At 53.1% G+C, this 27,854-nt stretch overlaps 2 protein-coding genes across 4 annotated transcripts; one reads left to right on the top strand and one right to left on the bottom strand.

Moving 5' to 3' along the window:
- The first annotated feature begins 688 nt into the window (after positions 1 to 688).
- ENTPD8 (ectonucleoside triphosphate diphosphohydrolase 8) lies at positions 689 to 9,616 on the top strand. 2 transcript variants are annotated; one of them, XM_075112186.1, is made up of 10 exons: positions 689 to 765; positions 2,543 to 2,674; positions 3,107 to 3,224; positions 4,302 to 4,452; positions 4,931 to 5,090; positions 5,621 to 5,851; positions 6,657 to 6,920; positions 7,333 to 7,443; positions 7,599 to 7,730; positions 8,341 to 9,616. In XM_075112186.1, the coding sequence occupies exons 2-10, from the start codon at positions 2,555 to 2,557 to the stop codon at positions 8,530 to 8,532; spliced, it is 1,479 nt and encodes a 492-aa protein (XP_074968287.1). In that variant the 5' UTR covers positions 689 to 765; positions 2,543 to 2,554; the 3' UTR covers positions 8,533 to 9,616. The 2 variants fall into 2 exon arrangements, with proteins under 2 accessions (XP_074968287.1, XP_074968286.1); XM_075112185.1 differs by having other exon boundaries at positions 749 to 824.
- Positions 9,038 to 27,768, bottom strand: NOXA1 (NADPH oxidase activator 1). Of its 2 annotated transcripts, none has more exons than XM_075112184.1 (15): positions 27,445 to 27,768; positions 26,049 to 26,131; positions 24,347 to 24,455; positions 19,988 to 20,122; positions 18,850 to 18,957; positions 18,058 to 18,117; positions 17,433 to 17,470; positions 16,574 to 16,715; positions 14,941 to 14,994; positions 12,775 to 12,847; positions 12,546 to 12,604; positions 11,451 to 11,623; positions 10,656 to 10,761; positions 10,447 to 10,570; positions 9,038 to 10,220 (listed from the first exon to the last, which is right to left on the bottom strand). In XM_075112184.1, exons 1-15 carry the CDS (start codon positions 27,616 to 27,618, stop codon positions 10,123 to 10,125), a joined length of 1,536 nt encoding a protein of 511 aa, XP_074968285.1. In that variant the 5' UTR covers positions 27,619 to 27,768; the 3' UTR covers positions 9,038 to 10,122. The 2 variants fall into 2 exon arrangements, with proteins under 2 accessions (XP_074968285.1, XP_074968284.1); XM_075112183.1 differs by having other exon boundaries at positions 11,451 to 11,620; positions 27,445 to 27,712.
- Positions 27,769 to 27,854: the final 86 nt, after the last annotated feature.

Below are 27,854 nucleotides of genomic sequence, written 5' to 3'. Positions count from 1 at the left end.
CAGCCTCCTGGCAGCCCTGCCTGCACCCAGCCCTGCGGAGCGGTGCAAAGAGAAAGTGAGGCATGTGCTGGCCTCGGATGTCCGGGTTGCTCCCCCAGACAGCTCAGGGCGGGAGCTCGGCACTGCCTGCATCAGTGCAGCACCCCGGCCTGCCTGCACCCCTGCTTGCACCACCCTGGGCAATGGGATCCTGGGCACGGGAACAGAACCCTGGCCATGGGAACAGGTGGGTCCCTGGCCATGGGGATGGGTCCCTGGCTGTGGGGACATGTCCCTGGGCATGGGGACAGGTCTCCACCTGCCAGGTCCCTCCTGTTTCTCTCATGGGCCCCTCTGCTGGCCTATCTCTGCTTGCCAATGGGGAAGCGTGGGGTACGGCAGAGCTTGGCCCATGCTTTATCTAGCAGATCTGGGGCAGGAATGTCAGTGGGGCTCCCAGACCTCAGTCCCTGCCCTTATCCTGGGGCCAGCCTGCTTACAGGCTCCCTGAGGGGCAGAGGTGCAGGCTGGGCTTGTTGTGAGCTTCATGGGGAGCTGCCCGCCGGTGAGCCCCCACCGTGGGTAGAGGTTTCCCAGGCAGACCCACTCCTCCAGCAGCAAAGTGGTTAACGCCAGATACTACTTCCACCCTGGCTCTCCAGCCTCAGTGCTGCTGCCTCCTAGACAAGTGCTCTCCTGGGCAGGTTGCTGGTCTGGGGCCAAGGGGAGGGCCGTACCAAAGACTCGGGGCAGCCTTTGTCCCAGGAGTGGGGCCCCGCACTCCAGGTACGTGCTGACACAGGGACAAGCGTGGGTGCCAGGAACAGCAACTGGGAGCAGCCTGGGTGAGCCACAGGCAGGGAAGGGGGCTAGGGTGCCCCTCGGGGGGGGCTGTGCTTGGAGGGGTGGTGGGTGGGCTGTGACCCAGGTGCCCCTGGCCAGCAGCAGAGCTGGGTGTTGGGGATAAGCATGCTCCATCGGCTGGAGGAGCAGGAGGGTCAGGGCTGGAGCAGCCACTGGCTGCTTGAGGTGCTCATGGAGGGCAGAGGGGCACGGAAGGGACATGGATGGGGCATGGATCAGCTTCTCACACACCTCTCACCTTGTTTTCCACTCACTGGGCTCCCTCCCCATGCCCTGCTCTCCTCCCCAGGCCTTGCTAGCTCTGTGCTGCCTTCAGATGTTGCCTCCCGCCCAGTCAAATGGAAATAAGTCCCTACCAGAGCAGGTGGAGTTCATTTCCCGTCCGCTGCTGCACGCAGCACTTTTGTGCACCGCCAGGAGAATTGCGTAGCCAAGTGACAGCCCCCAGGTGCCACCCAAAGCACTTGTTGGGTTAAACCACTTCTCCAGGCTGAGTCCAGAGCTCTCCGGGCATCCACCGCTCCGCTGGAGTCTGGTTTGCAGCCTAACCCCATGGATCGAGGTCAGGCTGGCTCCCCGCAGGCATGCTGCCTGTGCGGCCGGTGGCAGGGATCAAGGCAGTGCAGGAGGAGGAGGGAGAGCCGTGAGGGTAGAAAACAACACCTGGACTGGCTGCGGGGTGCTGAGCACATGCATGTGTCAGCTGCCATGTGCTGAGGTGGTTGCAGGGAACCAGACCCTTTGGCTTTGCATCTCTGCTGCAATTTCTTACTGATGCCTCAGGGCTGATTCTGCTGGGAGCTGAACTCTGGTTGGACAAGCAGGAGGCACAGGACCTCCTCCATTCCCCACTGGCCTTGCCTGCCCATGCAATGCTATTGCTGCCAGCTTGGCTAAGGGGCTGTGTGTACCCGGGTCAGTGGGAACTTTCTCCCTCTGTCTTTCTGCCTGCCCTTGGGACTGCAGGAGAGGCTTGGAGATTGCCTGCAGGCAAGGACACCATCCCTGTGTGTCTGCTTACCTGCTATGGCATCACCAAGAGCTGAGGAGACCTGGGCCAGGCAGGAGACGCATGGCTGGAGATGTTGTTCTCTTGCCTGGAGCAGAGAGGACCTTCTCAAGGGCAGTCTGGGACTGTTGGGCAACAGATGAGACCTGATGGTTCCAATTTTTGTAGGATGGGTTTTGAGGTGGTGCAAGGGATGATGGCAGCACGTGGGTGCCAGAGGGATGCAGCTCTGCATCCATCTCTGGAGGGGATGGCCACACTGGGAACCTGCCAGGGCATGGTCCTGCTCCCAGTCTGGGGCTCCTGTTAGCCACTGCCATGCTTGCCCCAGTGATGCTCCTGGGAAGGGAGATGCTGACCTGCCACCCAGCCAGTAGTTTGAGCAAGGCAGAGGGGTGGGGTCCAGACTGTGTGCAGAGAGGGGCCTGAAGGGCTGCAGGTGAGATGGCAGAGCTGAAAAAGCCAATCTGAAAATCCCCCAGGGTGGGCGTGCTCAGAAGGAGAGGGCATCCCAGCCCTAAGACTGCCAAGAACTTCCCATAAGAGCATCCATGCACTGGAGAATAGCTTCAAGCCCTTGTTGGGGAAGGGGAAATTCCCATCTTGACAGTACCCATTAATGAGATCGGCATTTCAAACTGGCCTTGCAAATGCAGAGGTGTGAGTTGGGGGTTGGGGTTGTTCTTGCAGGTTGGAGGAGGAATGGCCTACAAAGCCAAGGCCATTGTAGGTCTCCTGGCAGCCACCTGTGCCTTCAGCATCATTGCCCTCATTCTGAGTGTCGTGAACGTGAAGGATGTGATTCTGCCTCCCAGCAACAAGGTAGGGCCCTTGGGAGGAGCGCAGCTGCCCACCCTCGCTTGGGTGCCAGCTGCCCCTTGGTATAGGATTTACCCCAGGTTTCAGGCAGGTTGTGCTGTTTGTCACCAAGATGGGGACAAACTCCTGTGCAGGTTGGCATGCCAGGTGGGTGTGGCAGCGTTTGGTCACTGTGGCTGGCCCTACAGCACATACAGCCTTTTCATCACAGAGCATGCCAGCTCAAAGGGCTTGTGGTGGAGCCTTGTCCCCTGCACAGCTGGTGACTGCAATGCCACAGGGCTTTCAGTGCCCTGATGACACTCGTTGTTTTGCCACTTGAGGTTCCCCTGCCCACCAGGAACTCTGCTGGCTATCCTGGAGCTCCACTCGCTCTGCAGCGGGTGAAGATGATCTGCACCCCCTGACACCCTGTTTCCCCTCTGCCTCCCCCAGTATGGCCTGGTGTTTGATGCCGGCTCCACGCACACAGCTCTCTACATCTACCAGTGGCCCGCAGACAAGGAGAATGGCACTGGCATCGTCTCCCAGGTGGAGGCCTGCAAGGTGTCCGGTGAGTGTGCCAGGACGTGTCTATCCCTCTCCCCACCCTGGCTCAGCTGGGGGGTGCTGGGGCTGCCCTGCCCTGGTGCTTGCCAGGAGCACTGTCCCGCAGCGCCAGGTCGAGTTGGTTAGTTCATGCCAGGCGTGGTATATGGTAGATGCCTCAAAGGACATTTATTTCTTGGGCATTTATAAATACAGAAAGGGGCATGTCTTCCCATTGCAAAGGTGCTCCAAGGCTTTGGCACAAGGACTGGTCTATATGGAGGAAAGGACCAGGCTAGTGAGGAGAGGTAGGGTCAGCTCAATGGTACATGGAGCTGGACTGGGATTGGCAAAGGCCACCAGACCAGGGCAGAGGTGCCTGGGCAGGAGGCGAGAGGGCTCAGAGCTTGCCTAGACCTCAAATGCAAGCACCACAGTGGTGGTATAGCAGTTACTGGTTAACCGCAAAGGTCTGTCAGAGGGCAAAGTGTAATGAAGAGGGTGCATGGGCTAATAGCAATAATAGTAAGCAAAGCTCTGGGGAAGGTAAATAATGATATTTCCACCCCAGAGCCTGTCCCTACCCACCGCAGGACCATGTTGAGTCCTCAGATCCGATGCCAGCCTCTAAAAATAGGAACTCAAACAAGCCATGCAGAGGGCACCTCTGGCTGTGCGTATCGGCTCCACACGCCCTCCCAGCAGGACCAAGAGGAGCCTGCGCTTTTGCCAGGGAAATAAGGAACGGCTCCGTTTGTCAGCTGAGTACTGCGGGACTGGTTGGCCGCATTCGGGCAGTTCAGCCTCCCTGGGGTTAAGCGTGTGCTCAGCATCACAAGACGCACACCACAGCCCTCTGCCTCCACCCAGAGCAGGAGCTTGCAGCCTGCTCCTGCAGCGTGCCGTGGCCGTGCCGCGTGTGCCGCCTCCAGGCAGGTCAGCCCTGAGCACTCCCCTTCCAGGGACACCCTTGGCAGGGGCATGACTAGCCTGGCAAGATGGGGAAAAACCCCTGGGGGCTTTCTGGGTGAACGTGTGCCCCACTGCCCTCTCCCTCCTGGGTGGCACTGAGCTTGCTGCACTGCGGGGTGCTCTCTTGCAGGACCCGGCATCTCCAGCTACGCAGACAACCCGGCTGGGGCTGGAGCCAGCCTGAAGACCTGCCTGGACAATGCCATGAAGATCATCCCGGCAAAGCAGCAGCGGGAGACGCCCACCTACCTGGGGGCCACAGCGGGCATGCGGCTGCTGAGGTACTGCCCTGCCCGGAGCTGGCACCTCCAACCCCTGCCCCACCAGGCGTTTCTGCGTCGTCACCGGTGCAGGGGGCTGGGGGCACAGGGGTATGGGGGCTGCTGCCCAGGCAGGCCATGGTCATGGGCAGAGCACCCATGTCCGCAGTCCACCAGGCTGTCCGAGAGAGCCGCTCGCTGTGCCCACGGGGAACGCACCCAGTGCACTCTACCCCCAGCCTGGCAGCAGCCTCAGAGCTGGATGAACCTCCTTTGCCAGGCTTGCATTAACCTTCCCGCATGCTCAGGCAGAGCCCGCAGGCAGCATTTTTAGGGAGACTCCCAGCGCACCAGTTGAGGGATTTGGCGCCTTTACCCTGTCTCTGAGCAGCCCTGATGCTCTGCAGAAGACGGCAGCCTCTTGCCGTCAGCCCTGCGCTGAAAGCTCCCCAGCCATTGCCTCCTCCACTGCATGGTATTTATCTCCTTCCCCGGGCAGGGACCAGAACAGCACCAAGGCCGAGCAGGTCTTTGCTGAGGTGGCCAAGGCCATTGGCGAGTACCCCGTGGACTTCCGCGGAGCTCAGATCCTCACGGGGAACGAGGAGGGCTCCTTTGGCTGGATCACTGTCAACTACCTGCTGGAGACACTCGTCAAGGTGCGGGCCAGGGGAGACGGCAGAGGATGGTTAGCAGCATATATATCCCTGTCTGAGCTACATCCAGGTTTCTTTATTCCCAGAAGAGGGAAAAATATCGTTTTAGGGCACTAGTCACCCAAATAAATGTAGCCTGCAGCTGTGAACTGCAGATTCAGCTCCACTGAATTGATTAACAGAATCAAGGGTCTTTGTGCCCAGCTCAGCCTGTCCCTGCACTCTCCACTTACATATGGATCTATTTTGGTATCACAGGGATGCAGCAATACCAGATCCCAGATACATGCATTAATCTTTCCCTCCTGAAAGTCTCTGGATCCCAGCTGATGTGCAGCAGCCAAGAAGCCAGACCTCAGTCCTACATGGAGGTCTATGTGGGTCAAAGAGAATGTAGGCAGGGGGGGGTTGAACAGGGAGACAGGACGTGGAAGGCCCCTCCAGGGCTTCTGAGCCCACAAAACGTTGAGGGAAGTGTCCGGGACTGTGACTCCCTCCAGTTCAGACTAACACTTGCTGTCGTATGGGGCCAGTTTTCCTTTGCAGGGCAATGGGAACATCCACGCGACACTGAGGTTCTGGGAGCTCTGGACCTTGGAGGCGCCTCGACACAAATAACCTTCCAGCCTGGAGTCACCATTGAGGACAAGAACACCTCCATCTTCTACAGGCTGTACGGCACCAACTATTTGCTCTACACCCACAGCTACCTCTGCTACGGGCAGACACAGGCCTTGAAGAAGCTGCTGGCAGCTCTCCACCAGGTGCTACAGCCACTGGTCACCAGGATCTGCTCAGTCATTTCCCATTGACATGAAAAATGTCTCCCAGAAATTTTGGGCATGCCTGTGGAAAAAGCATTAGGGAATTGGGAATTTTCATAAACCCAAAAACCTGGGAGAGGCTTAGATTTTCTCAGCTGAACCAAAAAATTCTCCCATTTGGGTGGAAGGTGGTGGTGGTTCCCTGCCAGGGCTCCCTTCTCCCAAGAGGTTGAAATGTAACAGCATTTTTCATCATTTCCCAAGCCCAGCTGTATCCTTAGGCTCTTCCCTGTCCCCATTCACTTGCCCTTCCTCAATTTCTGCCCAGAGGGAGGTTTCCCAACATCCTCTCCTGCACACCGCTCCACTACTAACCAGTGTCCTCCAGTCCCCCACCTCAGACAGAATGCACAGCCCAGGGCTGTGGGAGATGGAGACACTTGGGGAGCATGCAGCTGGGATGTATCTTTGCTCCTTCCTGGGCTAGGGCCTGCAGGATGCAGTTTGGAGAGAGCAAACATCGAGAGCAACAAGCTCTCCATGCAGGCAGAGAGCACACACTGCCCTCAGGAACAGGCTGGCAGTGGCATCGCCACCCCAGCACAGCTCAGTGGTGGGGCCAACAGCGGGACCAGCAAAAGCCGTGGGCAGGTTAATCATGCAAAGGATGGGTCTTGCTTCTCCTCAAATCCCCCTAGGGTCTAGATCCCGCTTTGTGGGAATGTCTAAGCACAGGATGGGCTGTGGCGTAGGGTCTCACTGGCATCCCAGGCCAAACCCTGCTAACGGCTCCCACTCTCTCCAGGGCAGCCCATCTCCCCAGCAGATATCGCACCCCTGCTACCCCAAAGGATACCAGGAGAACATCACCACAGCAGACCTCTACGACAGTCCCTGTGTCCAGGCACCGAGCACGCCCAGCCCTGCACAGATCCTTACAGTGATGGGGACAGGGGACCCAGCAGCGTGCAGCGCCGCCATCCAGAAACTCTTCAACTTCACCTGTGGGGCCAACAGGATGTGCGGGTTCAACGGGGTTTATCAGCCACCTGTGCGGGGACAGTTCTTTGTAAGGAGCCTCCGTCCCCACAGTGGTGGTGGGGAAGGATGGAGGGTGGGAGTCTCCTCTGCCACTGGTTGTGGGAAGGCTGGGAAGGGAGGGGACCCTAGAGCTGGTCCGGTCTGCAAACCTCTTCTCCTATGCTGGGAGGTGGCTTCTGCCTCCTGCGATGTCCCAACCCTCCCTGAGGGAAACACAAAGATCCTGTCCCAAGAAGCAAGTCTGAGCGAGCTCAGAGTGCAAGCAGCAGCCTCAGGGCTTGTCCACCAGCTCCAGACTTTCTGGTAGAGCATCAAGTGGGAGCTGGATGCAGAACCCTGGGAATTACATGGGACTCTGACCCCAGTCAAGAGGGGCACCCAGGTCTCCTTTTTGGGGTGAGGAGGAGATGTAGTTTTTAACATCCCACCTTATCGCCCAGGCCTTTGCTGGGTTCTACCACACCTTCCGCTTCCTGAACCTGACTGGCCAGCAGTCTCTAAGCGATGTCAACTCCACAGTCCAGACCTTCTGCAAGAAGAACTGGAGAGAGGTGAGAACCCTGTGAAGGGCCGCAAGGACCCCTGTGTTCAGCCCATCCCAAATCTCTGCCCAGAAAGTACATGTCCTGCTGTTCCCTGAGCCATGGAGGGTTTCTGAGCATGTGTTTTGTTCCCTGTTGCACCATGGCCCCCGATGGCCCCACAGCTGGAGGAGGCCTTCCCGCAGGACAAGTACCTACACATATACTGCTCTGTGGCGAATTACATCTTGACGCTGCTGCTCGATGGCTACAAGTTCAATGAGCACACATGGAGCAACATCCACTTCAGCCAGCAGGTAAACACCCTGTGGGGTGGTGGGAGTGGGCTGGCAGCTGCATCTGCATCCTTGCCCTGGCCCGAAGACACGTTCAGGAGCAGCATCCCTGGAATCCCCTGCATCAGAAATGTGTCCCCATCTCATGGCTGCTACCCAGTGATCCCAGCAGAGCTTCACTCTTACCTGTCCCCAAACCTCTGACACCAGCTCGTTTCTCACTTACTCTGTGTGAACTTAAGCTAATTTTAAGGGGTCAGAGAAGTGCAGAGCAGGATTTGGCCACTTCGGTCTCTGATGTTGGGCAGAATTGACTTAAGCATCAGAGAGGTGATGGTGGCCCCATGACTGATTTGAACCAGAATATGACCAAATTTAAACGATCATGGGGGAGGTCACAGAGGCACATCTGGATCTGAGCAGTCATCCATGTGCAGTTGCCCTTTAGCCCTTGGGAAGAGGCACTGGAAAGGCCTCTGTAACCGGTGCCGGTAAGATCAGGTTCACCACAGGCAGGTCCACGTGTGAAATCACAGCTGGGGTGGCTCATGGGAGAGGTACCCAGCAGTGCCTTGCACCGAAGCTACCGGTGCCTGGGAGAGTCACTTTTGGATGATTTCTCTCACCTCAGGCAGCAAACACAGACATCGGCTGGACGCTGGGCTTCATGCTGAACTACACCAACATGATCCCCACAGAGGCTCTGGAACACGTCAAGGGGCACCAGCCTAGTCTGTGGGCAGGTGCTGTGTCCTTCATTGTGCTGGCCATGGTGGCAGGCCTGGTGGCTGTTTTCCTCCAGTGTTTCTGGAAAACCAAGTAGCTCCCAGCCTCCTGACTAGAGGCATCTTGCCCACTAAACCAGGCAGGGAAGTGGTGCAAAAGAAGGTGCAGATGAATGAGGGCATTAGATCCATCTCCATTGCTCAGGAGGTCTAATTGGGTCACCTCTGTAAAGATGTCAAAGTTGACAAAAATGTCTTGAGGTCCCTAAGTATCTCCAAGAGGAAAAGACTCCTTTAATCTGGCTGACAAAAGCTGACTGATACTTGGTGACTAGATGAAGCCAGATAAATTCCAACTAGAAGTAAAATCCTTTTTGTTTTTCCAATCCAAAAGTCACTGACCAGCCTAGCACAGTTTCCTTGGCACTTCCTGTCCTGCTGGGCTGCTCTCCTGACAGCCGTGAGGGGCAATCAGCGATGGCGAGCAGTGGTGGCCACCTAACATCTGAGGAGAGGGGTGACCTTATCTGTATCTTGCCCTGTGCAAGATATGCAAGATTTCTGAAGTATGTGACAGAATATCTTCCCAAAGACACTGGGAGCTGTCTTTAAAAATATTTACTGGTATATCTCAGCAGAAAAATACAAGTGGAGGTTGATTTAAGAGCTGCCAACTTTGGCTCAGGGTTTTTTTTTATATTCAAGTTACATAGCTCAGCCTTGTCAGACACCAAATGCATAGCAGGTTCCAGCTCCAAGCACTTGAGTGTTTTATGTAGATCAGCAGAGCCCAGTCCAGCTCAGCTGCAGGACCGGACAGTAATTTCAGTCCTCCCAGCTCCAGCCACCAGCCCAGTGCCGCACTGCCCAGCCAGCCCTCTCCCCAGCCCCTCCAAGGCTCTGCCAAAGCCCAGGGCTGGTCTGAGCAGGGCTATTTCCACAGCTACCTCTCTGCTGTGCTACAAGACCCCTGCCCACACAGCATGAGGCAGTAACATTCAGTCAGGACTTAAGAGCTTACGAAAAGAACTGAAGGCATCTGGGCTGAGAAATGCTCAGAGTCCTTTGGCTCTGGCAGATCCATGGCATATTTGCTGCGGAAGATGATACATGGTGGTCCTAATCCAAGGTGTTCTCCCACATACCCCACTGCAAAGTGGTTATGAAAGCCTTCCAAAAGAACAGTGTCTCTCTGTCTGGTGGAGATAAGGATATGTGGCCCAAGGGCCGGGGGAACTGGGCTCTGCCTCCTGCTCACAGACTGCTGTCCTTAGCTTCATTAGAGTGAGGCTCAGCCTTCCCAGCCTGAACTTGAGCAACAAGAGAGGGGGTGAAAACCTCCATCCAGAGGAACCTCTTCCCACCCAGCAGCCTGAGCCCCTGAGGTCTGAGTTGCCACGTGGACACTTCCCATAGCCAAATACCAGATCCCTCCCGCTTCTCTCTGCCCTGCACACGCACATCTTTGGCAGTGTAAGCACTGAGGTAAAAATGCCATGTCTATGAAGAGGCTGTAGAAAATGCTGTCAGACTGCTGGAACTGACCCCATGGGATCTGTGGGTGGGGGACATCTCTTGTCCGGTTCAGCAAAGCTCCTGGCTGTGCTGGCTGTGGCCCAAATGAGCTGGGACTGGTGTCTCCCACCCCTGGGAGACAGTGCAGTTGGGCAGACAAAGGCTCCTGTCCGCTATAGGAAGGTAGCACCACAACTGGTCTGGGTTGCAAAGCATTTGGGGAAGATGCCAGTCTTGCCATTGCAGTGTCCCTCCAGCCAGTCCTCGTTCACTGGGAAAACATAAAGGAGCAGGATGAGCCCTGGCCCATATGAGTGGGGTTAGTGAATTTTCAGGGCCGGAATTTAACTCTGGGCAAAACCCAGTGCAAGCCTGTACCTCTGGAGAGTATCAGCCTGAGACAGCACCGGAGAAGCCACCTAATTCGCCAGTCCCTCCCTGCAGTAGCCCCCAAAAGCCTGCCCCAGTACAGCCTGCAGACAGGACTGGAGAGGTACCTTCAGAGAGGATATCCAGCACATCTCCCTTGCTGAACTCCAGGTCCCCTGGCCCCTGCGCAAGGTAAGAGTGCTGAGCCAGCATCCGGTAGAGGATGGGTCTGCCTGAGTGGGAGTCCGAGTCCTACAGGAGAAAGTCAGCATGGAAGTTACAAGGCAAAGCAGATTTGAGTCCAGCACAGCAGAGAAGCTTGTCACAGCCCACGTACCTGGCAGCAGAGTGTCAGCCTGCCATCTGTGAGCTGCTGCCACATCTTCCCTAGATCCTCCTCTCCCGAAACTGCACCCAGTTCTTTGCCATCCAAATGCATGTAACTGCAAGGGTTCATTAACACAGCTCAAGTCATCTCACTTAAAGCCAAACTTTGAGGCAAGCCTAGCCCTCTAACATCTTCAAAGTCCCCTCTGTAAGCCAGCTCTGAGCTTCTCACCTTGCACAATGACATGGGGCCACCCTGCATGCTCAGTGGGCAGAAATGGCTCTGGCAGGGAGTGATGCTGTCACCTCCTCATACACGTACTTGAGGGGAAGATCCTAAACTCTCCTGACTACACTGGCTGTGTGCCCCCAGTAATGTCACAGCCAGGAAGACCTTACCCCATACCAACTTCCAAACTGCTCTGCATTGATCCTAGTGTATCTCAAAGGCTGAGCTGAGCAGGAGAAAATCCAATATACAGCAGCTGCAGCTGCATAGAGTTTTTCCTTCTGTTCCCCCATTTCTCTTGACCATGGTACAGTTTCCTGGGAAAGACCCTATGGGCCTCCAAAGCTCACAGAGCACACTCTGTTCTCAAAACCAAAAACCGTAGTAAGGTTAGCCCTACAAGGAAAGTTGTGTGCTCGCATCTTTGCTGAATCTCTGCTAGAGTGCTTTGACCCCAATTAAATGTTCTCAGGAGATCAGACAGAGGTCTGTATCCTTAGGGGAATGGCTGCTGCCACCCTGTCACACATACTCATGCACCAAGAGTGCCAAGGGCCTGGCTGTGCTGCAGCGTACCTCAGCTTCCCTCGCTCTGCCTGCTGGCCAAACCGCTCCCTCAGCAGAGCCCGCAGGTCTGGCAGAGACGGCACCTCGCCTGCCCTCACCACCACGGTGCACTCACAATGCGCTCTCAGCACAACAGGTCTGTCCATGCTGGATGAAGCTTCTCCATGGGTCAGTGGGATCTGCTGAGAGATGTGGCACAGTGGACAGTCTGCTTATTCAGGGCTCTCATATCAAGAGAGGTGACACAGACACAACCCCTCATTCAGTGGTACCACGTAACATTAGTGCAGCATCAAAATGCAGATCTGAATTTCAGAAGAGGAACTACAAATTCAAAGCCTGGGATCAAATATTCCTCCCATGATCCAGGAAGCCTGTGTCTGAGTTCAATCACACAGGTCCCTCCCAAACCAAAACGTGTATGAGCAGGGCCCCAGTTCCTCCAGCCAGCTAGGGAGGTGCAGCCAAGTCCCCTTGTTCTGCTGCCTTCTGTCTGAAGTACAGCTGACAAAAAATTACTCCAAAAGCCCTACAAGGAAGGGTGGCAAAGCTGATCTGCAGCTGGCACTGCCAGAGAGGGGCTGTCCCCATGTGGACGCAGGAGTGATTCAAGCTGCATCACGCACAGGGGTTGGTAATGACACGGAGGTGCATCAGAGGACATCATCCCAGAAGAATGCAGATATGAACAACTGCGGTACCCGGACTGACAGGGACAGAAAATGCCACACAGGACGAGGGGGAAAGGGGCAGCAGGTAGCCCAAAGACAGCACTCTCTCACAAAGTGGGCTTGTACAGTGTGTGCCTCAGAATGCTGCTGTGTCTGCGGCTCTTGGCTCCTTTGGAGGGCACAAAAGGGCACTGCCCTGGTAAGCCTCAACCTTGGGCTGCCTCACAAAATTGTATGGCCACAAACTTGGGAGTGATGAAAGAAAGACTACATGGGACCCTCTCTTTAGAATGGGAAAATGGGCAGAGGAAGACCTTTTCCCAGTGATTTTAGGGCAGCTGAGGAATTTTGGAGGATCTGGCCAGGATTATTGCACTTGTCGCAGCCTTGATCTATTGAGGCTGTGCCAGCTTTGGGTTATGAAACACCTTACCTTGAAGTCCATTTGGGCACTAGCATCATTTGCAGAGGCATCTTCTCTCCCAGGAGGTTCTGCGGAACAAAACAAGAGGAGAGGCCCCCAGCAGCTCTACTGCAATGCGCTAGCACACAGGCAGCCATGGCTGCTGCGGGCAACCAGCCTCCCCACGCACCCCTCGAGCAGGGGGGTTTAGGCACAGCTCCACATAACACCCACTGAGGGCCCTGGCCCAGGGGACTACCTGGCTTCTGCTTCACATGGAGTCTGCTGGGAGGCACCTGGGCGGGAGGGAGAGGAATCCCATTGCTGATTTTCTACAACAGAACAACATCAGAAAGTAGTAAGCAGAAGACACCAGAGACTGGGCAAAGCTGGTGTGCATGACAGAGGCTGCAGCAATAGAATCATAAAGGTTGGAAAAGACCTCTAGGACCATCAAGTCCAACCATCAACTCAACACCACCATGTCTCCTAAACCATGGCCCCAGGTGCCACATCTACACGGTTTTTGAATGCCTCCAGGGATGGTGACTCCCCCATCTCTCTGGGCAGCCTGTGCCAGTGCCTGACCACTCTTTCAGTAAAGGCATTTTTCCTAATCTCCAACCCAAACCTCCCCTGGCGCAGCTTGAGGCCGTTCCCTCTCGTCCTGTCACTGGTGACTTGGGAGCAGAGACCAACCCTCCCCTCACTCCAGCCCCTCTCAGGCAGCTGCAGAGAGCGAGAAGGGCTCCCCTCAGCCCCCTCTTCTCCAGGCTAAACCCCCCCAGCTCCCCTAGCCGCCTCCCAGCACACTTGTGCTCCAGACCCTGCCCCAGCCCCGCTGCCCTTCTCTGGACACGCTCCAGCCCCTTAAGGCCCTCCTTGTCCCGAGGGGCCCAAACCTGAGCCCAGCATTTGAGGTGGTGCCTCCCCAGTGCCGAGCACAGGGGCCCCATCCCTGCCCGGCTCCTGCTGGCCACACCAGTGCTGACACAAGCCCGGGGGCTGGTGGCCTCCTTGGCCACCCGGGCACTGCTGGCTCATGCCCAGCCGGCTGTCAGCCAGCCCCCCCAGGGCCTTCTCCGCCGGGCACTTCCCAGCCCCTCTGCCCCAGGCCTGCAGCGCTGCCTGGGGTTGGTGTGACCCAAGGGCAGGACCCGGCACCTGGCCTTGTTAAACCTCACACAGCTGGCCTTGGCCCATCGACCCAGCCTGTGCAGGTCCCTCTGCAGAGCCTTCCTGCCCTCGAGCAGATCGACACTCCTTCCCAGCTTGGTGTCATCTGCAAACCTACAGAGGGTGCACTCGATCTCCTTGTCCAGTTACAAATTTCTCAACGTAACCCCAGAGGGAGCCCCAGGGAGACCAATTCATTAACTGGCTGGATGAGGCAGAGCTCTCAGGCTCTCAATGGCCTCTGCAGCTCTCGTGGGTAGCAGGGGCAATGAGCGGTTTGGTGGGATGCTTCCTTGGCCTCCTGACCCTTGCTGGATTGGTGCTGGAGCAGGAGGAGGCTTCTCATGCTGCACTGAGGGCTCTCCCCATGATCTGCCAGCTCACGTGGGAACTTGGGCTGGTTCGTAGTGACGCATCCATGGGGCAAATGCCTAAGTGTGTGCTATGGCCATGGATTCATTTGGGTGGTATGGGGGTGGTGGGGTTTAAATCATAGCAACATCAGAACAACCACGTGCTTCAAAAATTTCACAGGGAATAGGGGTTGCACCTTTCCACATTGGGTTCAGATGGAAAATTATTTGGAACATGTGTAGATATGCCTGTGGTGGAGACAGGAGATGAAGGGAGTTTTCCTAAGTCAAAGGTGAGGGTTTAGGGCTTAGGTGCATGGAACTCGGCAAAAAGCAGTGCCTGTTTAAGATATTACTACTCCACTGCAGGAGATTAACCTGCTCTCATTCTGCTGGTGAACTAGAACATATAAGCACTCCTTACCTGCTTCTGTGCTACATCTAGTGGCTGCAGACATCACAGGAGCAGGCTGCACAAAAAAATGTCGCAAGCCCTCAAATTCATCATTGTGTTCCCATGGCTCAGCAAGTTACAGTGGGTCAGGAGAGCTGCGGCAGCTGCTCATACTTGTGTGCTCCATCAGCCCACAGCGAATAAAAGACAACACCGCCTAGATCAGCCTGCGATAAAAGCCATTGTGGCTTGGGTATGTATCCAAGCCCCCAGATTTGCTGTAAAGAGATCTGATGTACAGGGAAAAAAAGCATTTTTCCTGCTCTTAACTCTTCTGTTCTTCCAGTTCAAGAGCACTTGGTTTTCACTCAAGGTGTCTGAGCTGAAACACTCTATGCTTCTCTTACACAGTTGTTTTATCCTGTGATAATCTTGAAAACAAATATCCCAAATGTATTTCTTGGTTCCCTCCTCGCCCCTGATTGCCAGGTTGTCAGCTCACCCATTTATCCATCTTTGAGGCAGGCTCCAGGAGAGAGCTCGGTATCCGCAGCTTCTGCAGGACAGAAAGCAGAGCAGCGTGAGACAGGAGCCGCTGCTGCAGCAGATGCAGCCCCATCCCGCCCAGCCCCATCTTCTGTTAGACCCACTCCGCACTGCTTCTGCCCTTGCCAAACACCACTGCCCACTCACCCTACTGCAACACGAACGTGCCCATGGAGGGCCCAGGGTCAGGTACGGTAACCCTTTTAGGTAGGTTTGTGCTCAGAAATTGAGGAACAAAATCCAAGGGTCCTCTTGCATCTTTTTGCGCTGAAAGCAGTGGTGCTAACTGAGTGCCTGTGATGTAACAGACTAAACACCCACCAAGCCCAACACGCTGCTCCTAAAACGGATGCTTAGGAAGAGAGCAGCAAGGATGTTGAGGGATGCCAGTCCAGCAGCATTTCTGTGTCTTCTGACAATCACTGCTACAGGGCTATTCATTTCAACTGATCATTGTGAGTAATTACGCTTTTTTTTTCACCTCACTGTCTATTATTTTACTTTGACTTTGAATTTCATCTGACACTTCACTGAGCAACCAACCAGCACATTCAAATACTTCTGTAATTGCTTACTGTTAGCTCCAGATGCTTCAGGCTATGCTGAATGGTTTGATTGTCTGTCATCGAACGTGATCACCTTAAGAAGCACTATACCACTATCCCTATTACTATATCACTTAGGAATATGCTAAATGCTTAGGTCACAGCAGATTCTCTGTGGGGACATCCTTTCTTCGAAAAAAAAAAAAAAGAAAGAAAGAAAAATCTGTTCCTTTATGCCCACTTTTCACTTCTGTATTTTAACCTGTTGTCAGTCCTCAGAGCACTGCCCCTCTCGCTCAAACAGCTCACTGGTTTTTTTAGTGGTCTTGAAGAATCTTTTGGCTTTTTTTTTTTGAAATATAGGCAGATAATACATTCACTGGCTCAACCTAATCCAGGTATACCTAAGTTCTTTGGAAAAGCCAGTGCAGACATGAGAGAAATGGCTTCTGTCAACAAAAAAAATATTCCATTTTGTCATATTTATCTGTTTCTATTCCATCTGTTTACACTATAGTTCCCTAGTCTGCAGAAAGATGTCAGATTTGCTGGGCTTTCATTCTTTAGGTCTCCTCTAGAGCCCTTTATAAAACCTGCCTGCACAGCTGAAACCCTCCCAAAACCTTCCCAAAGTTAATTTAACAGAGGCACTACACACCAGGTAAGGACCAACCTGTCTCCTTGGCTCTGTTAGAGCTCTCAGGTGACAAATACTGCTCTAAATGGTGGTCCTTGCTGAGGTCTGTTATCCTACACGATTCCACAAGAGGATCCTGTATAGTGGAGAGCACAAGTGCCTGAAAAAAGGCCCTTGGGGTGCTACAGAGGTGAATGGCAGAAGCTAGTGAGAGTCAAGTGTCAGAGAAATCTACGGTTAGCAACTGGCCTGTGGGAATGAGCTCCCGAACTCATCCTCTGCCCTGCAGTGCTACACGTGGGTCCCCAAGGAATGTGCTCAGAGGGTTGCAGCAAGCTCCTGTTCACAGGCAGGGCTGTGGGTCTCTGCTGGTGGGATGGGCTGGAGAGCCCACCCGTTTGCTTTACCTGTCCATCATGTATGGCTGTAGCCCAGCCATCCGCTCCTCTCGTCAGCACAAAGACCAAACTGCTGGCTTTCACTGCCAACTTCTCTGAGTCCTCAGGGCAATAATGGGACAAAACTCGATAGTAGCCTGACTCACTGTCTCTGGAAAGAAAGAACGAAAGCACCTTTACTAACCCTGGAGTTCTGGTGCTGGATGGCTTTGATCCAGGACACTGCACCGATCCAAACTGGCATGTGCCAAAAGTTTCAGGTGTTGGGGAATTATGTTTCCACTGCTACTTTTGTCGAACTGGGAACAAAAGGAGCTTGGAAAACACTGATTTCCCAAACACAACTGTCCTGTTTTCATTATACTAATAAACATCCACCGTATTAAAAAAAAATTATTAAAATCAGCCTTGAAATACTGTTGGTACAGTATCACCAAAACAAATGACTTTCATGTTTTTTGAACCAGGGCTGATTTTGGCTCAACACAGCATGGCTGGGAGCACGTATTTGGAGACATTGTCCTGGGAACTAGGGCGGGACAGCTGAGCATCCTCTGCCATGGACCTGCGCAAGTTCCGCACCTCTCTCTGCTTCCATTCCTCAGCCATGGCACAATCCATGCCTGTCTCCCAAGACTATTGAATCAGCTCCTGCAAACTGCTCTGAGATTCTTGCATGAGAGGTGCTACAGAACTGCACTGTCTTTTGCAGCCACACAAGCCTTTGCAAATTCGTCATTCACTCCACCCTTGGTGAGAAATGGGCGTGGATCCCACAGTCTCCAGACAAAGACATCAGAGAACAAAACATGACCTTCTGAATAGAAATAGCAAGAGAAGAGTTAGAGCAGGGTAGAACTGAACTTACCGCAGAGTATCAACACTGGGTTCATAAAAGCCCTGTTTCTGTGGGGAAAAACAGCATCTATTTATAACTGTACGTTATATAGCAACAGTGACACCTTAATTACTGTCCCTCTGAATACCCTCTGTGGTATTTTGTCTTTGCTTTTGACCACTTTTGTCACACCACCCACCACCCAGATCGAAGTCTGCTGCTCCGCACCTTACCAGGATGTGCCTTCCATTTCTCCCCCTCCTTCTTTATCCCAGCAGGAGGCAAGTAACAAAATTTTTTCCCCTACCCTTGGCTCTAAGAAACTCATTATAGTGCAAACCAGCCATACTTATGCTGACAAATTTACTAAAGTGCTGGCCAAGCATGTGTTGAGCATAGCAAAGTCTCCACTGCTCTTCAGACATGGCGAAGAGACAAAAATGCACCTTCAAAGGGCTGGAGACTCACATCGCTGACTCTCTTCCGGCCAATGCCGAAGCCTACCACCTGGCTTTGAAAGGCCCTGTTGGTCCAGTCTGATATTGCACAGTTTTTTTCAATAATATGTTCTTACCCTGATGGTGTTAGGATCTGAGGCCCTACCTGGAGCTCCATGACAGCTCCATTGCTCCTTTCACAGCTATGTCCTGCTCACCTGAGGCCTGAGAGGCTCGAAGCCAATATACTCATCATTGGGAATGATGGAGGAGATCACCTGTTGGAGGAGAGAGTGATGACTGAATCCAGGCTGAAGAGGTTCTGAAACTTCATACAAGGTTATCTACTCAGATCTGTTTCCTCCTGACATCCTAAAGTCAAGCATAAAGTAGAGCCATGCATATAATGGAAAAAGCAGAGCTGGATTCCCAAAACAGATCCAACTGTTGTACCTGTGTTTTTAGTTTTTCCAAGGTTTCTTTAAAAGTACATGAGTTAATTACTTTCCTTTCCCCTTATTCATGTCAGAGCCCTCTGGCCTGTGACACTTCTGCTGACCGCACTGGCCACAGAGGGATCAGAGGAATCCTCTGCTGACTTGCGTTAAAGGACATGACAAAGCATTTATCACCCGAGTGCCTGCCTGTACCATGGGGAAGGCAGCAGTGAGTAGGAGTGTGCTGAAAGAACGTGCTCCTCTTGAAAACATCGTTGTCAGCAAAAGGACAACCACGAGGTTCCCCAAGTACCTGCTCAGCTTTTTCAGACTTTAAAGCGATGAAGATTGGGAAGGTTTTTTTAGCACCAAAGTGCAGTTTTTATAGAAAAGGTGGCAGTTCTTACAAATTTTGGCTTCTGCGTCCCAGATGCCTTGACTGGCTGCAAGCCCTGATTTCCTGCCCTTTGGTCTCCACCAGTGGAGTGGGCAACAGCAATGCTCTCTGGCAGCATCACAAGGTAAGGGTTTTATTCTGCTTGCTGTTAATATTAACGATCACATGCCTGTTACCTTGGGTTTACCCAGGAAATCTTTTGAATCCAGCTGTTCAACTTCCTTCTTTCGTGGTCTGAAAAATTCCCCGAGAGGAACCTGCATGGGCTCTAAAAACAGACAATCCTAGGGCGGGGAAAGCAAATACACGAAAAGCCATCAGTTAATATTAAATGAAATATAACGGCAGTGAAAAGCAAGTATAGCTTCCCTGTGTGTGCAAGATCAGCTCCAGGAAGACGTTGGGGCAAAAATTACAGCTGTGAACTCGAAGAAGGTCACCCAGGTTTAATGAGCACATGCAAACTCAGAGCTCAGCAGTCACTGCCCTGTGTTGAGTCAAAGACTAACTCTGTTGACATGGAAAGGGAGGGCAGCGGAGCTGTTACTAAACAAATCTCTAAGCAGTTTTTCTATGTGACTTCAAACGTCGTCTTTTCTTCTCCTCTGTTCAACCACTGAGTAGCGTGCTAGTAGCAAATATAGATAATGCACTAATGTAAAGCACAAACATGATGCCAGAAGAGATGATCAGATTTTAAAAAAAATGATTATCCCTTAGAAAGGATACAAATAAGATAAGGAAGTATGTAGGTAGCAAAATAATGAACCCTCATAAAACAGTCTAACAAGAAACTATTACTTAGAACTAACCCTGAAAACACTTTTACACTTTACTTAACCTCTAGGTGTGATTATCATTAATATCTGAGCTGCCACCAATTGTCACTGAGACCAAAGGGACTCAAAAAAGTCAGCCAGTGTCATGAAAATGGAGACCCTCCAAATCTGCACTTGTAGGCATTCTGAACTTAAACACTGCATAAGGCAACTTGTTTTACAGTACAAGTACAAACAGAACCAAGCTCTGGAACAGCAGGGACTAGAAAGTAAAATTCCCAACCTGAAAGGTTATCCCATAACTCTCCGCTATGGTGTTTCTACGCTATGAAGCACCTAGGGACGACAGAGTTGATTAGCTGAAGCACTGGTTTGGTAGAGCATCACATGCAAATGGCTTAGACTCTGTTACCAGGTCACCAAGCAGGTGGGTAGACAGGAAAACCCAAACATACAATAATTAGCACATTCTTATATTGTATTTCTTAACTTAAGCCCAAAGCACACACCCAGGAACTCATAGAGGTGGTCTTACCTGCACCCGCTCAAGGGCCAGGTCCAGGATTGCTGTTCTTCCTTCAGGTCTCCATACAACAGCCTGATCTAGGGTGACTCTGGCCTCCTGCCACTGCTGCAGCCGGCACTGCGCTGCTGCAGTGCTGTACAGCACCTAGAGCGGGCACGGAGGGAGCAGAACTCAGAGGGCTGAGACTGAGCAGACACCCAATACAACTTACTGAACTCAGCCAAGAAACAGGGACCAGGCACTGAAACACCACAGATACAACAGTAGCACCAATCTACTCCCCACTGGCCACAGGAAAGGCACTTTGAACAGAACAGCTGAAAAACTTCATAATCAGAGTGGGAAGAGATAAAAGCTATACCTCCAGGCTAGTTCCTAGGTGTGCTAGAGGTGCTAGCTCTGCTCAAGCCAAGGACAGTCATAGGGAACACCAGACAAAGACTGATACCACACAAGTTTTTATCTTATCCTTCCTGTACCTGAAAGACCAGCAAAGATTTTCTTGGCAAGTTGCATGGGATTTTTTTGTGTATGCAAAGAGGGCATATTTTTGCTGTGCAGAGTAATTCTGACTCCCTTGCACTGCAAAATAACATAACTGAAACTATTTCACATTGTAGGGGCTGCAAATGTGCAAACTGTCAGCTATAGCTTGTCACCCTTTAGCAGCATGTAAGTATGCTCAGTGGTGAAGTGGCAAAGTGTGGGAGTAGCACAGACTGGATGTTGGGAAGCCTTGATCTATATGCGGAATTAAGAGTGGGAGATGTCGTCTTGCCACTGGCCAACAGTCAGTGTATGGAAAAGCTGCTGGCCCACAAGGCAGAAGCGTGGCCCAACAGACTTGCTGCCAGATATGTCGCTATTTTATCTGATAGCATTATCAGCTAGTAAATTGCTTTGTGGCACCTGGATGCAAGCCGTGCTTGGGACAGAGGTGCAGCTAATAGAATGCTTTTCCTTCACTCCTTAATCATAACAGTAGAAGACTGCTGTTTCGGGGGTGGGTGGGGGAACAGCCATCCTGAACATCTACAGGAACTGCAGAGATGCTCCCTCTTGCAGAGGCAAGGCAGCAGTTCTCACTCAGCTCAGAGGTGGTGTAGCCTTCAAGAGGTAAATATTTCTGGATTTTCAAACTGTACAACATATCTCCTCCCCTTGAGAAGATCAGATGCAGCATGTGAGAGGTCATGCACGGGGAAAGCTGATGGCACAGGTCTGCCGGAGGATTATGTTCGTGTATTTTGAAAAATGAGCTGCAGGTAGACGTAAGAGCGAGATACAGTCGACTCAGGATGCAGATCCTGAGTCCGGAGTGCCAGCACAGTGAGTGCACATGTCCTGGCAATGCCTAGAGCCTGTGGAACGAGTGCCTGTGCATTCACACCACAAAGGGTACCAATCTCCTCCCAGTGGCCTCGGGACACTCCTGCAGCCCTGCACCTTTCGAAGGGAATCTGTTGTTTCTAAGTGTGTGTTGAGTTCAGAGAAGGCAGTGCTGTGGCACTGAAACTGTTAAAAACAATGAGGTTTGGGTAATACCACGAATGCCACGGACAGCTTCTGCCTGCCAGGTATAAAGTGCCTGAAAATTGACTGAGACTGAAGGACGGATTTCTGGGCATGCTTGACTTGAGTTATACAATGACTTCCAGTATCTGCTCTTCAATCTGTGTGTGTGGACTCACGACAATACAAAATGAACCCTTGCAGTAAAGTACAGTTTCGAGGAGTCTTTTACATTCCAAACATTACAAATATTTACAATCAATTTGGACTGAGATCTTTTTTGTACAGGATGTGGCAGGTTGACTCCACGTAACAGCATAAGAGCTGCAGTGTGAGGTGTTACAGAAGCAGAACACAGCTTGCAGCCCAGTGCGTAAGGTAAAAAAAGGTAACGTTAAGACCAGCTGCTGCAGTAGGAAAGACAGGCTTCCACGTGCACAAGTTTCTTAGAGTCTTCATTATGTGCCACTGAGGCGAAGGGCTCCAGAGCAGAGGATTGTGCTGAGGACCCTTCCTAAAGCAGCAAAACCATTTTTTCTGGGACTCCAGAAAAAAAAGAAGAGTTTACTGCTTCTGGAAGAAGAGGCAGGCAACTTAAGAGTACAGGGATCTCGTCAGGTCATGCAGAGAGAATATTAGAAAGGCAAAAGCCTAGCTACAACCTGGCCACTGTTGTAAGAGATAACAAAAAATGTTTTTACAAATACATTAACAACAAAAACAGAGCCAAGGAGAACCTCCATCCTCTGTTGGATGCAGGGGGAACATTGCTGCCAAGGATGAGGAGAAGGCTGAGGTACCTGATGCCTTCTTTGCCTCAGTCTTTAATAGTCAGACCAATTATCCTGGGGGCATTCAGCCCCCTGAGCTGGAAGACAGGGACAGGGAGCAGAACAAACACCCCATAATCCAGAAAGAAGCAGTTTTATGACCTGCTGCTCCACCTGGACACTCACAAGTCCATGGGGCCGGATGGGATCCACCCGAGAGTACTGAGGAAGCTGTCAGAGGAGCTCACCAAGGCACACTCCATCACTTATCATCAGTCCTGGTGAACAGAGGAGGTCCCAGATGACTGGAGGCTTGCTGATGTGATGCCCCTCTACAAGAAGGGCTGGAGGGAGGATGTGAGGAACTACAGGCCAGTCAACCTGACCTCAGTACTGGGGAAGGTTACGGAGCAATTAATCTTGAGTGAGCTCACACGGCATGTGCAGGACAACCAGGGGATCAGGCCCAGCCAGCACAGCTTCATGAGAGGCAGGTCCTGCCTGACCAACCTGACCTGCCTAGTGGATGAGGGAAAACCTGTAGATGTTATCCACCTGGACTTTAGTAAAGCTTTTGACACCGTCTCTCCCGCAGCATTCTCCAAGAAGAGCTGGTGGCTCACAGCTTACACAGGTGTATTCTTCACTGGGTAAAAATTCATTCTGACTGAATGACTGAGCTCAGAGAGCTGTGGTGAATGGAGCTGAATCCAGCTGGCAGTGTCACCCAGGGGTGTGTTGGGGCCGATCCTGATTAATGTCCTTATCAGTGATCTGGACAAGGAGATCAAGTGCACCCTCTGTACGCTTGCAGATGACACCAAGCTGGGAAGGAGTGTCGATCTGCTCGAGGGCAGGAAGGCTCTGCAGAGGGACCTGCACAGGCTGGATCGATGGGCCAAGGCCAGCTGTGTGAGGTTTAACAAGGCCAAGTGCCGGGTCCTGCCCTTGGGTCACACCAACCCCAGGCAGCGCTCCAGGCCTGGGGCAGAGGGGCTGGGAAGTGCCCGGCGGAGAAGGCCCTGGGGGGGCTGGCTGACAGCCGGCTGGGCATGAGCCAGCAGTGCCCGGGTGGCCAAGGAGGCCACCAGCCCCCGGGCTTGTGTCAGCCCTGGTGTGGCCAGCAGGAGCCGGGCAGGGATGGGGCCCCTGTGCTCGGCACTGGGGAGGCCCCACCTCGAATGCTGGGCTCAGGTTTGGGCCCCTCGGGACAAGAAGGGCCTTGAGGGGCTGGAGCGTGTCCAGAGAAGGGCAGCGGGGCTGGGGCAGGGTCTGGAGCACAAGTGTGCTGGGGGGCGGCTGAGGGAGCTGGGGGGGTTTAGCCTGGAGAAGAGGGGGCTGAGGGGAGCCCTTCTCGCTCTCTGCAGCTGCCTGAGAGGGGCTGGAGTGAGGGGGGGGCTGGTCTCTGCTCCCAAGTCACCAGTGACAGGACGAGAGGGAACGGCCTCAAGCTGCATCAGGGGAGGTTTGGGTTGGAGATTAGGAAAAATGCCTTTACTGAAAGAGCGGTCAGGCACTGGCACAGGCTGCCCAGAGAGGTGGGGGAGTCACCATCCCTGGAGGCATTCAAAAACCGTGTAGACGTGGCATCTGGGGCCATGGTTTAGGAGACACGGTGGTGTTGAGTTGATGGTTGGATGTGATGGTCCTAGAGGTCTTTTCCAACCTTTATGATTCTATGGTTCTATGATTATGGACCGATTTTGTTCCCGTGCGTCTATACTTCAACCTACTTCAGCTTTTAGATCTGAGGAGTTTACAAAACTTACATGCATATTTGCTTGCCTGTAAGCATAAATATTACATGCATAGATAAGCTAAACCCCCTCCAACGTACAAATTCCTGTGCATCTGCTCTGAACAGTTTTACTTTTCAAACTGCATAATTTGCTAAAGTTTACAGAGATGACATTGTTTTATGACTTTCATGATTAAGTTGCTTTAAAATAAAAAAAAGTCAAGCAGAAAGTTTTTACTGTTCTAATGTACTGTATTGAAAAGCTCTTGGGTTACTCATGCCTGCTGCTGAACACCTGATGAATACCCCAGCAGAAGGGAAGGACTGCTGAGACAGATTGACTCTTACCTCCCATGCATAGAGTATGTGCCTCAGCCCCAGCTGCTTGTAATCAATGAAGGGATTTTTTCTTAGATGACTGAAGGCCATATGATAGTCAGAGAGAGCTTCTTCGTACCTACAATATGCAGAGATAACAGAAGAAACTGAAACTAAAAAAGGTGAAGACTATAATTAAGAAGTTCAAAAATCAATCTAGCAAATAAAATATATTCTCCTCTGTAGTCTGGATGGGGAGAGCTGCATCAGAGACCCGTGTCGTCTTGCAACCACAGAAAATTCCTTGTCCTCTCCTTGTTGGCAGTTAGAACAAAACGAACATGGTGTATCTAGGATTATCTGCACAGTTTTACTGATAGGGATAATCACTAGGTTTTGATACCTGAAATAGAGTTGCAGTTCCAAGGAGGAGAAATGTAAAGAACAGAGATTAACAAATGCTGTGAGCTCCTTGCCCAGCTTGCTGCTGACAGTTCTGTCTTAGGGGAGAAGCGGGGGCTGGGAAACCCCTGATGACGATGAGTGTACATGCATGGCCAGAGCAACATGAGCACAAGTTTAGAGAAACTCCAGGGATATGGGAATTAGTCTGAATTTACACCAGCTATGCAACTGAAACCAAAACAGGTTCCCACTGAGGCTGCAGGAGGTGAAATGATGGGTTGTGCAGCGGTCATCCAACCAAGGCCCAGTGAGCACAGCCAGGAGAAGGTGCCCAGTGGATGTGGGTGGGTGGGAGCAGCATCTCATGAGGGAAGGAGCCATGGGGGTGCTGGTGGCTGTCACCTCCTTGGGCGGGGGGCAGGTCTGCAGCTGCACTGCCCTTGACCTGCTGCACAGTGTGTGCACTCGGGGCAGGCTTGCTCCACTTCTGCCAGCTGTGGCACAGCACTGGGAGCAGAGCAGAGCAGAGCAGCTCCAGTGTGCTGGCTGGGGCTCCAGCATCCCTAACTGCAGGTCTGCTGTCAGACAGAGGCACAGAGCGTGTAGCTGCTTGGCACGCCATCCGTGAGTGTAGAACTGCTCACTTTAACTCCCTCCCAGAAATAAAGATAGAAATTTTCTGGAAATTAAGGTCTGGAAAATATGGGGAAAATAACAGGAAAGAAAATAACTGAACTTTGCAGGTAAGAAAGGACCTGTAAAAACCTCCACCCATCTCTGTGTGCAGGATGTCACTGTGATTTAACCCTGGAAACAACAAGTAATCAAGCCCATGGCACTAGTGGAGCACTCCCCACATCAAATCAGTGAGCCTGAGATCAGGCCCACAACATCCACTGTCAGCAGAGTGAGAGTCAGATGCTGTGGGCAGACTGCATTTTTAGGAAGGCCAGACTCCTGTGTACAATGTGAAGACACACCAAACAGCAAAATTAAGTTTTTTTCATTCCAAAGAAAATCTGAATGGCAATGTAACCTCCTGGCAGCCCTGCATATAGAAGCAGCTTCTTTCTCTGTGTGTGTGGGACAGTAATGTCATATACTAGCCGCTCCTGGGGCCCCAGAGTTGTGTAGCACGTATCTTTTCAGTCTTACCAGAGATAAGGCTTGCTGACCTGTGACACAGTTTACAAGGCCAAACTAGACCTTATGAACTGTTTAAGATTACTGGAAGAAGTGGGTTTTTGAGTCATAGAATCATTTAGGTTTAGAAATAAAGTATGACTAAAAGGAGAAAACTGAAGACTGAAACGGACATGTGCCTCACCTTTCCAGCTGCAGATGGACAAACCCTCTCTGAAAGAAGCCGACGGCTAGGGAGCTGTCCTTTGCAATGGTTTTATCAAATGCCTAAGGAAAAAAAAAAACACAGACCCATCCCAAAGATCAGTTAGGAACCCTCCTGTTGATGCCTGCGTGTATGCACCCCGCCAGCCATGTCCAGGCTGCACTTGCGCGGCGCGCAGAAGCTGTCTCCAGGCTCGTGACCAGCTCCTCTGGATTGACAAGCGCAGGGCTGCGATCTGGGCTGAGGGGCAGGAGACAAGTCCAAGTCATCTTACAGGTCTTGGCTCTGTATGTGCTGAACTTCAGGTTTTTATCCTTCCTTGGGAAAAACGGACTGGATGTAACAAATGAGATAGATTTGCCATCCAGCATCTTGTTATGAGAAAACCACGTTGCCTGGAGCAGGGTTTGCCCTGACAGTGGGAGCAGCGGGGCCAGACCAAACAGGGAAGGCTGTCTGAAGCAGCCTACTGTGGTGATTATGTGAAGGGGTGAAAGGGAGAAAGCTGAAGGGCTTCACACTGCACCTGCAAGTTAGTATTTCTGGTCCAGTTTCCCAGCTAAATACAGGTAAGTACTAGCAAAGGTGGCAGCAGCTCATGGCTGATGGTTCAGAGTAACACTGTGCTGGCAAAACTATCATAACGGCTTTCTGAAAAAGATAGGTGTGCTCCTTCACTTCTCATTGCAAAGAGGTGGCAGGCAGATAACGAATCAAGCCTGAAACCCTAGACTTTCCTGGTACTGTCTAGACAGGGATAGCTTTGTGGGGTGGAAAGATGTTGCAAGAGGTCAGGGAGTGACTGTGCCTCTGGGTGAGGTGGCGGCTGGTTCTCCCACGGCCCCGACAGCACACCTTGCTTGAACAGTCTGCTTTACCGTGCTAAAAAAAGAGAAAAAACAACCAACTATTGACCTATGTGGAAGCATAGCCGAGCTTCTTCCCAGTCCATGCCTATTCCTCAGGGCTAGAAAGAAGCTCTCTGGCACCGTCGTGTAAGGGACAGCAGTCCCTTATAGCAACTGTCCCGCCCCCGGCTCCGCCGCTCCCGCCGGGCAGCCGCGCTAGGGGCCGGGGTAAGGAGGCTTCTCCTCGGGGCGCTCGCCCGCCGGCCCCAGCGCAGGCAGCGGCTGCCCCTGTCCAGCGGGAGCGGGTCTCCGGCGCCGCGGGTTCGCGGCGGGCCGCGGAGCGCTGTGCGGGGACGCGCGTGGCGCCCTGCCCCGCACCTGCCCCGGCTCGGCGCCGCTGCGCGTGCGGCGTGAGGACTTCCGCGTTGCGGTCAGTTTGAGCCGCAGCGTTATCCCCTCAGAAATCGGAACGGGGCGGCCGCCCCGCCCGCCCCCGGACCCCCCCGGCTCCCCCGCCCGCCGCTCACCCGCAGGGCCTCCGCGGGCCGCCCCGCCAGCAGCTGCACGCAGCCCATGTTGAAACAGATCCTGGCCGGCGGCTCCGGGATGCCGGAGAAGATCTCCAGGGCGGCCTCCCAGTCCCCGCCGTCGGCCGCCAGCACGCCCTGGTGCCAGCGCCTCACCAGCTCCCGGTACGCCATGGCCGGCGGCGCGGGCTGCACCTCCCCGACCGGGCTCTCACCGGGCGGCCGGGGGCGGCCCCGGGGCGGGACGGGCCCGCTCCGCCCGCCCCCCTCCGTCCTCTGCCGGCCGCGGCTCTGCCCCCCCGGAGCCGCCACCGCCCCACCCCCGTGCCCGGGCACAGACCCCCGGGGAGGGCGGGCCGGGCCATAGCCTGAGCGGGAGCTGGGGCGTGCGGTCTCAGCCTCTGGCAACG

This window comes from Phalacrocorax aristotelis, chromosome 17, assembly GCF_949628215.1.
Source record: "Phalacrocorax aristotelis chromosome 17, bGulAri2.1, whole genome shotgun sequence".
Lineage (NCBI taxonomy): Eukaryota > Metazoa > Chordata > Aves > Suliformes > Phalacrocoracidae > Phalacrocorax > Phalacrocorax aristotelis.
This window is presented reverse-complemented; position numbering and strand designations above follow the sequence as displayed.

What these genes read in the sequence shown, in the direction of transcription:
- ENTPD8 (XM_075112186.1), top strand. Translation starts at nt 2,555, where the DNA reads ATGGCCTACAAAGCCAAGGCCATTGTAGGTCTCCTGGCAGCCACCTGT. An exon ending in TGCTGGAGACACTCGTCAAG is followed by an intron (nt 5,091 to 5,620) that starts GTGCGGGCCAGG and finishes GTATGGGGCCAG; the next exon opens with TTTTCCTTTGCAGGGCAATG. An exon ending in TGCTGGCAGCTCTCCACCAG is followed by an intron (nt 5,852 to 6,656) that starts GTGCTACAGCCA and finishes CACTCTCTCCAG; the next exon opens with GGCAGCCCATCTCCCCAGCA.
- NOXA1 (XM_075112184.1), bottom strand. Translation starts at nt 27,618, where the DNA reads ATGGCGTACCGGGAGCTGGTGAGGCGCTGGCACCAGGGCGTGCTGGCG. An exon ending in CCCAGTGTTGATACTCTGCG is followed by an intron (nt 16,716 to 17,432) that starts GTAAGTTCAGTT and finishes CTTTCTTTCCAG; the next exon opens with AGACAGTGAGTCAGGCTACT. An exon ending in CAGCCATACATGATGGACAG is followed by an intron (nt 14,995 to 16,573) that starts GTAAAGCAAACG and finishes TCTGTCCTGCAG; the next exon opens with AAGCTGCGGATACCGAGCTC.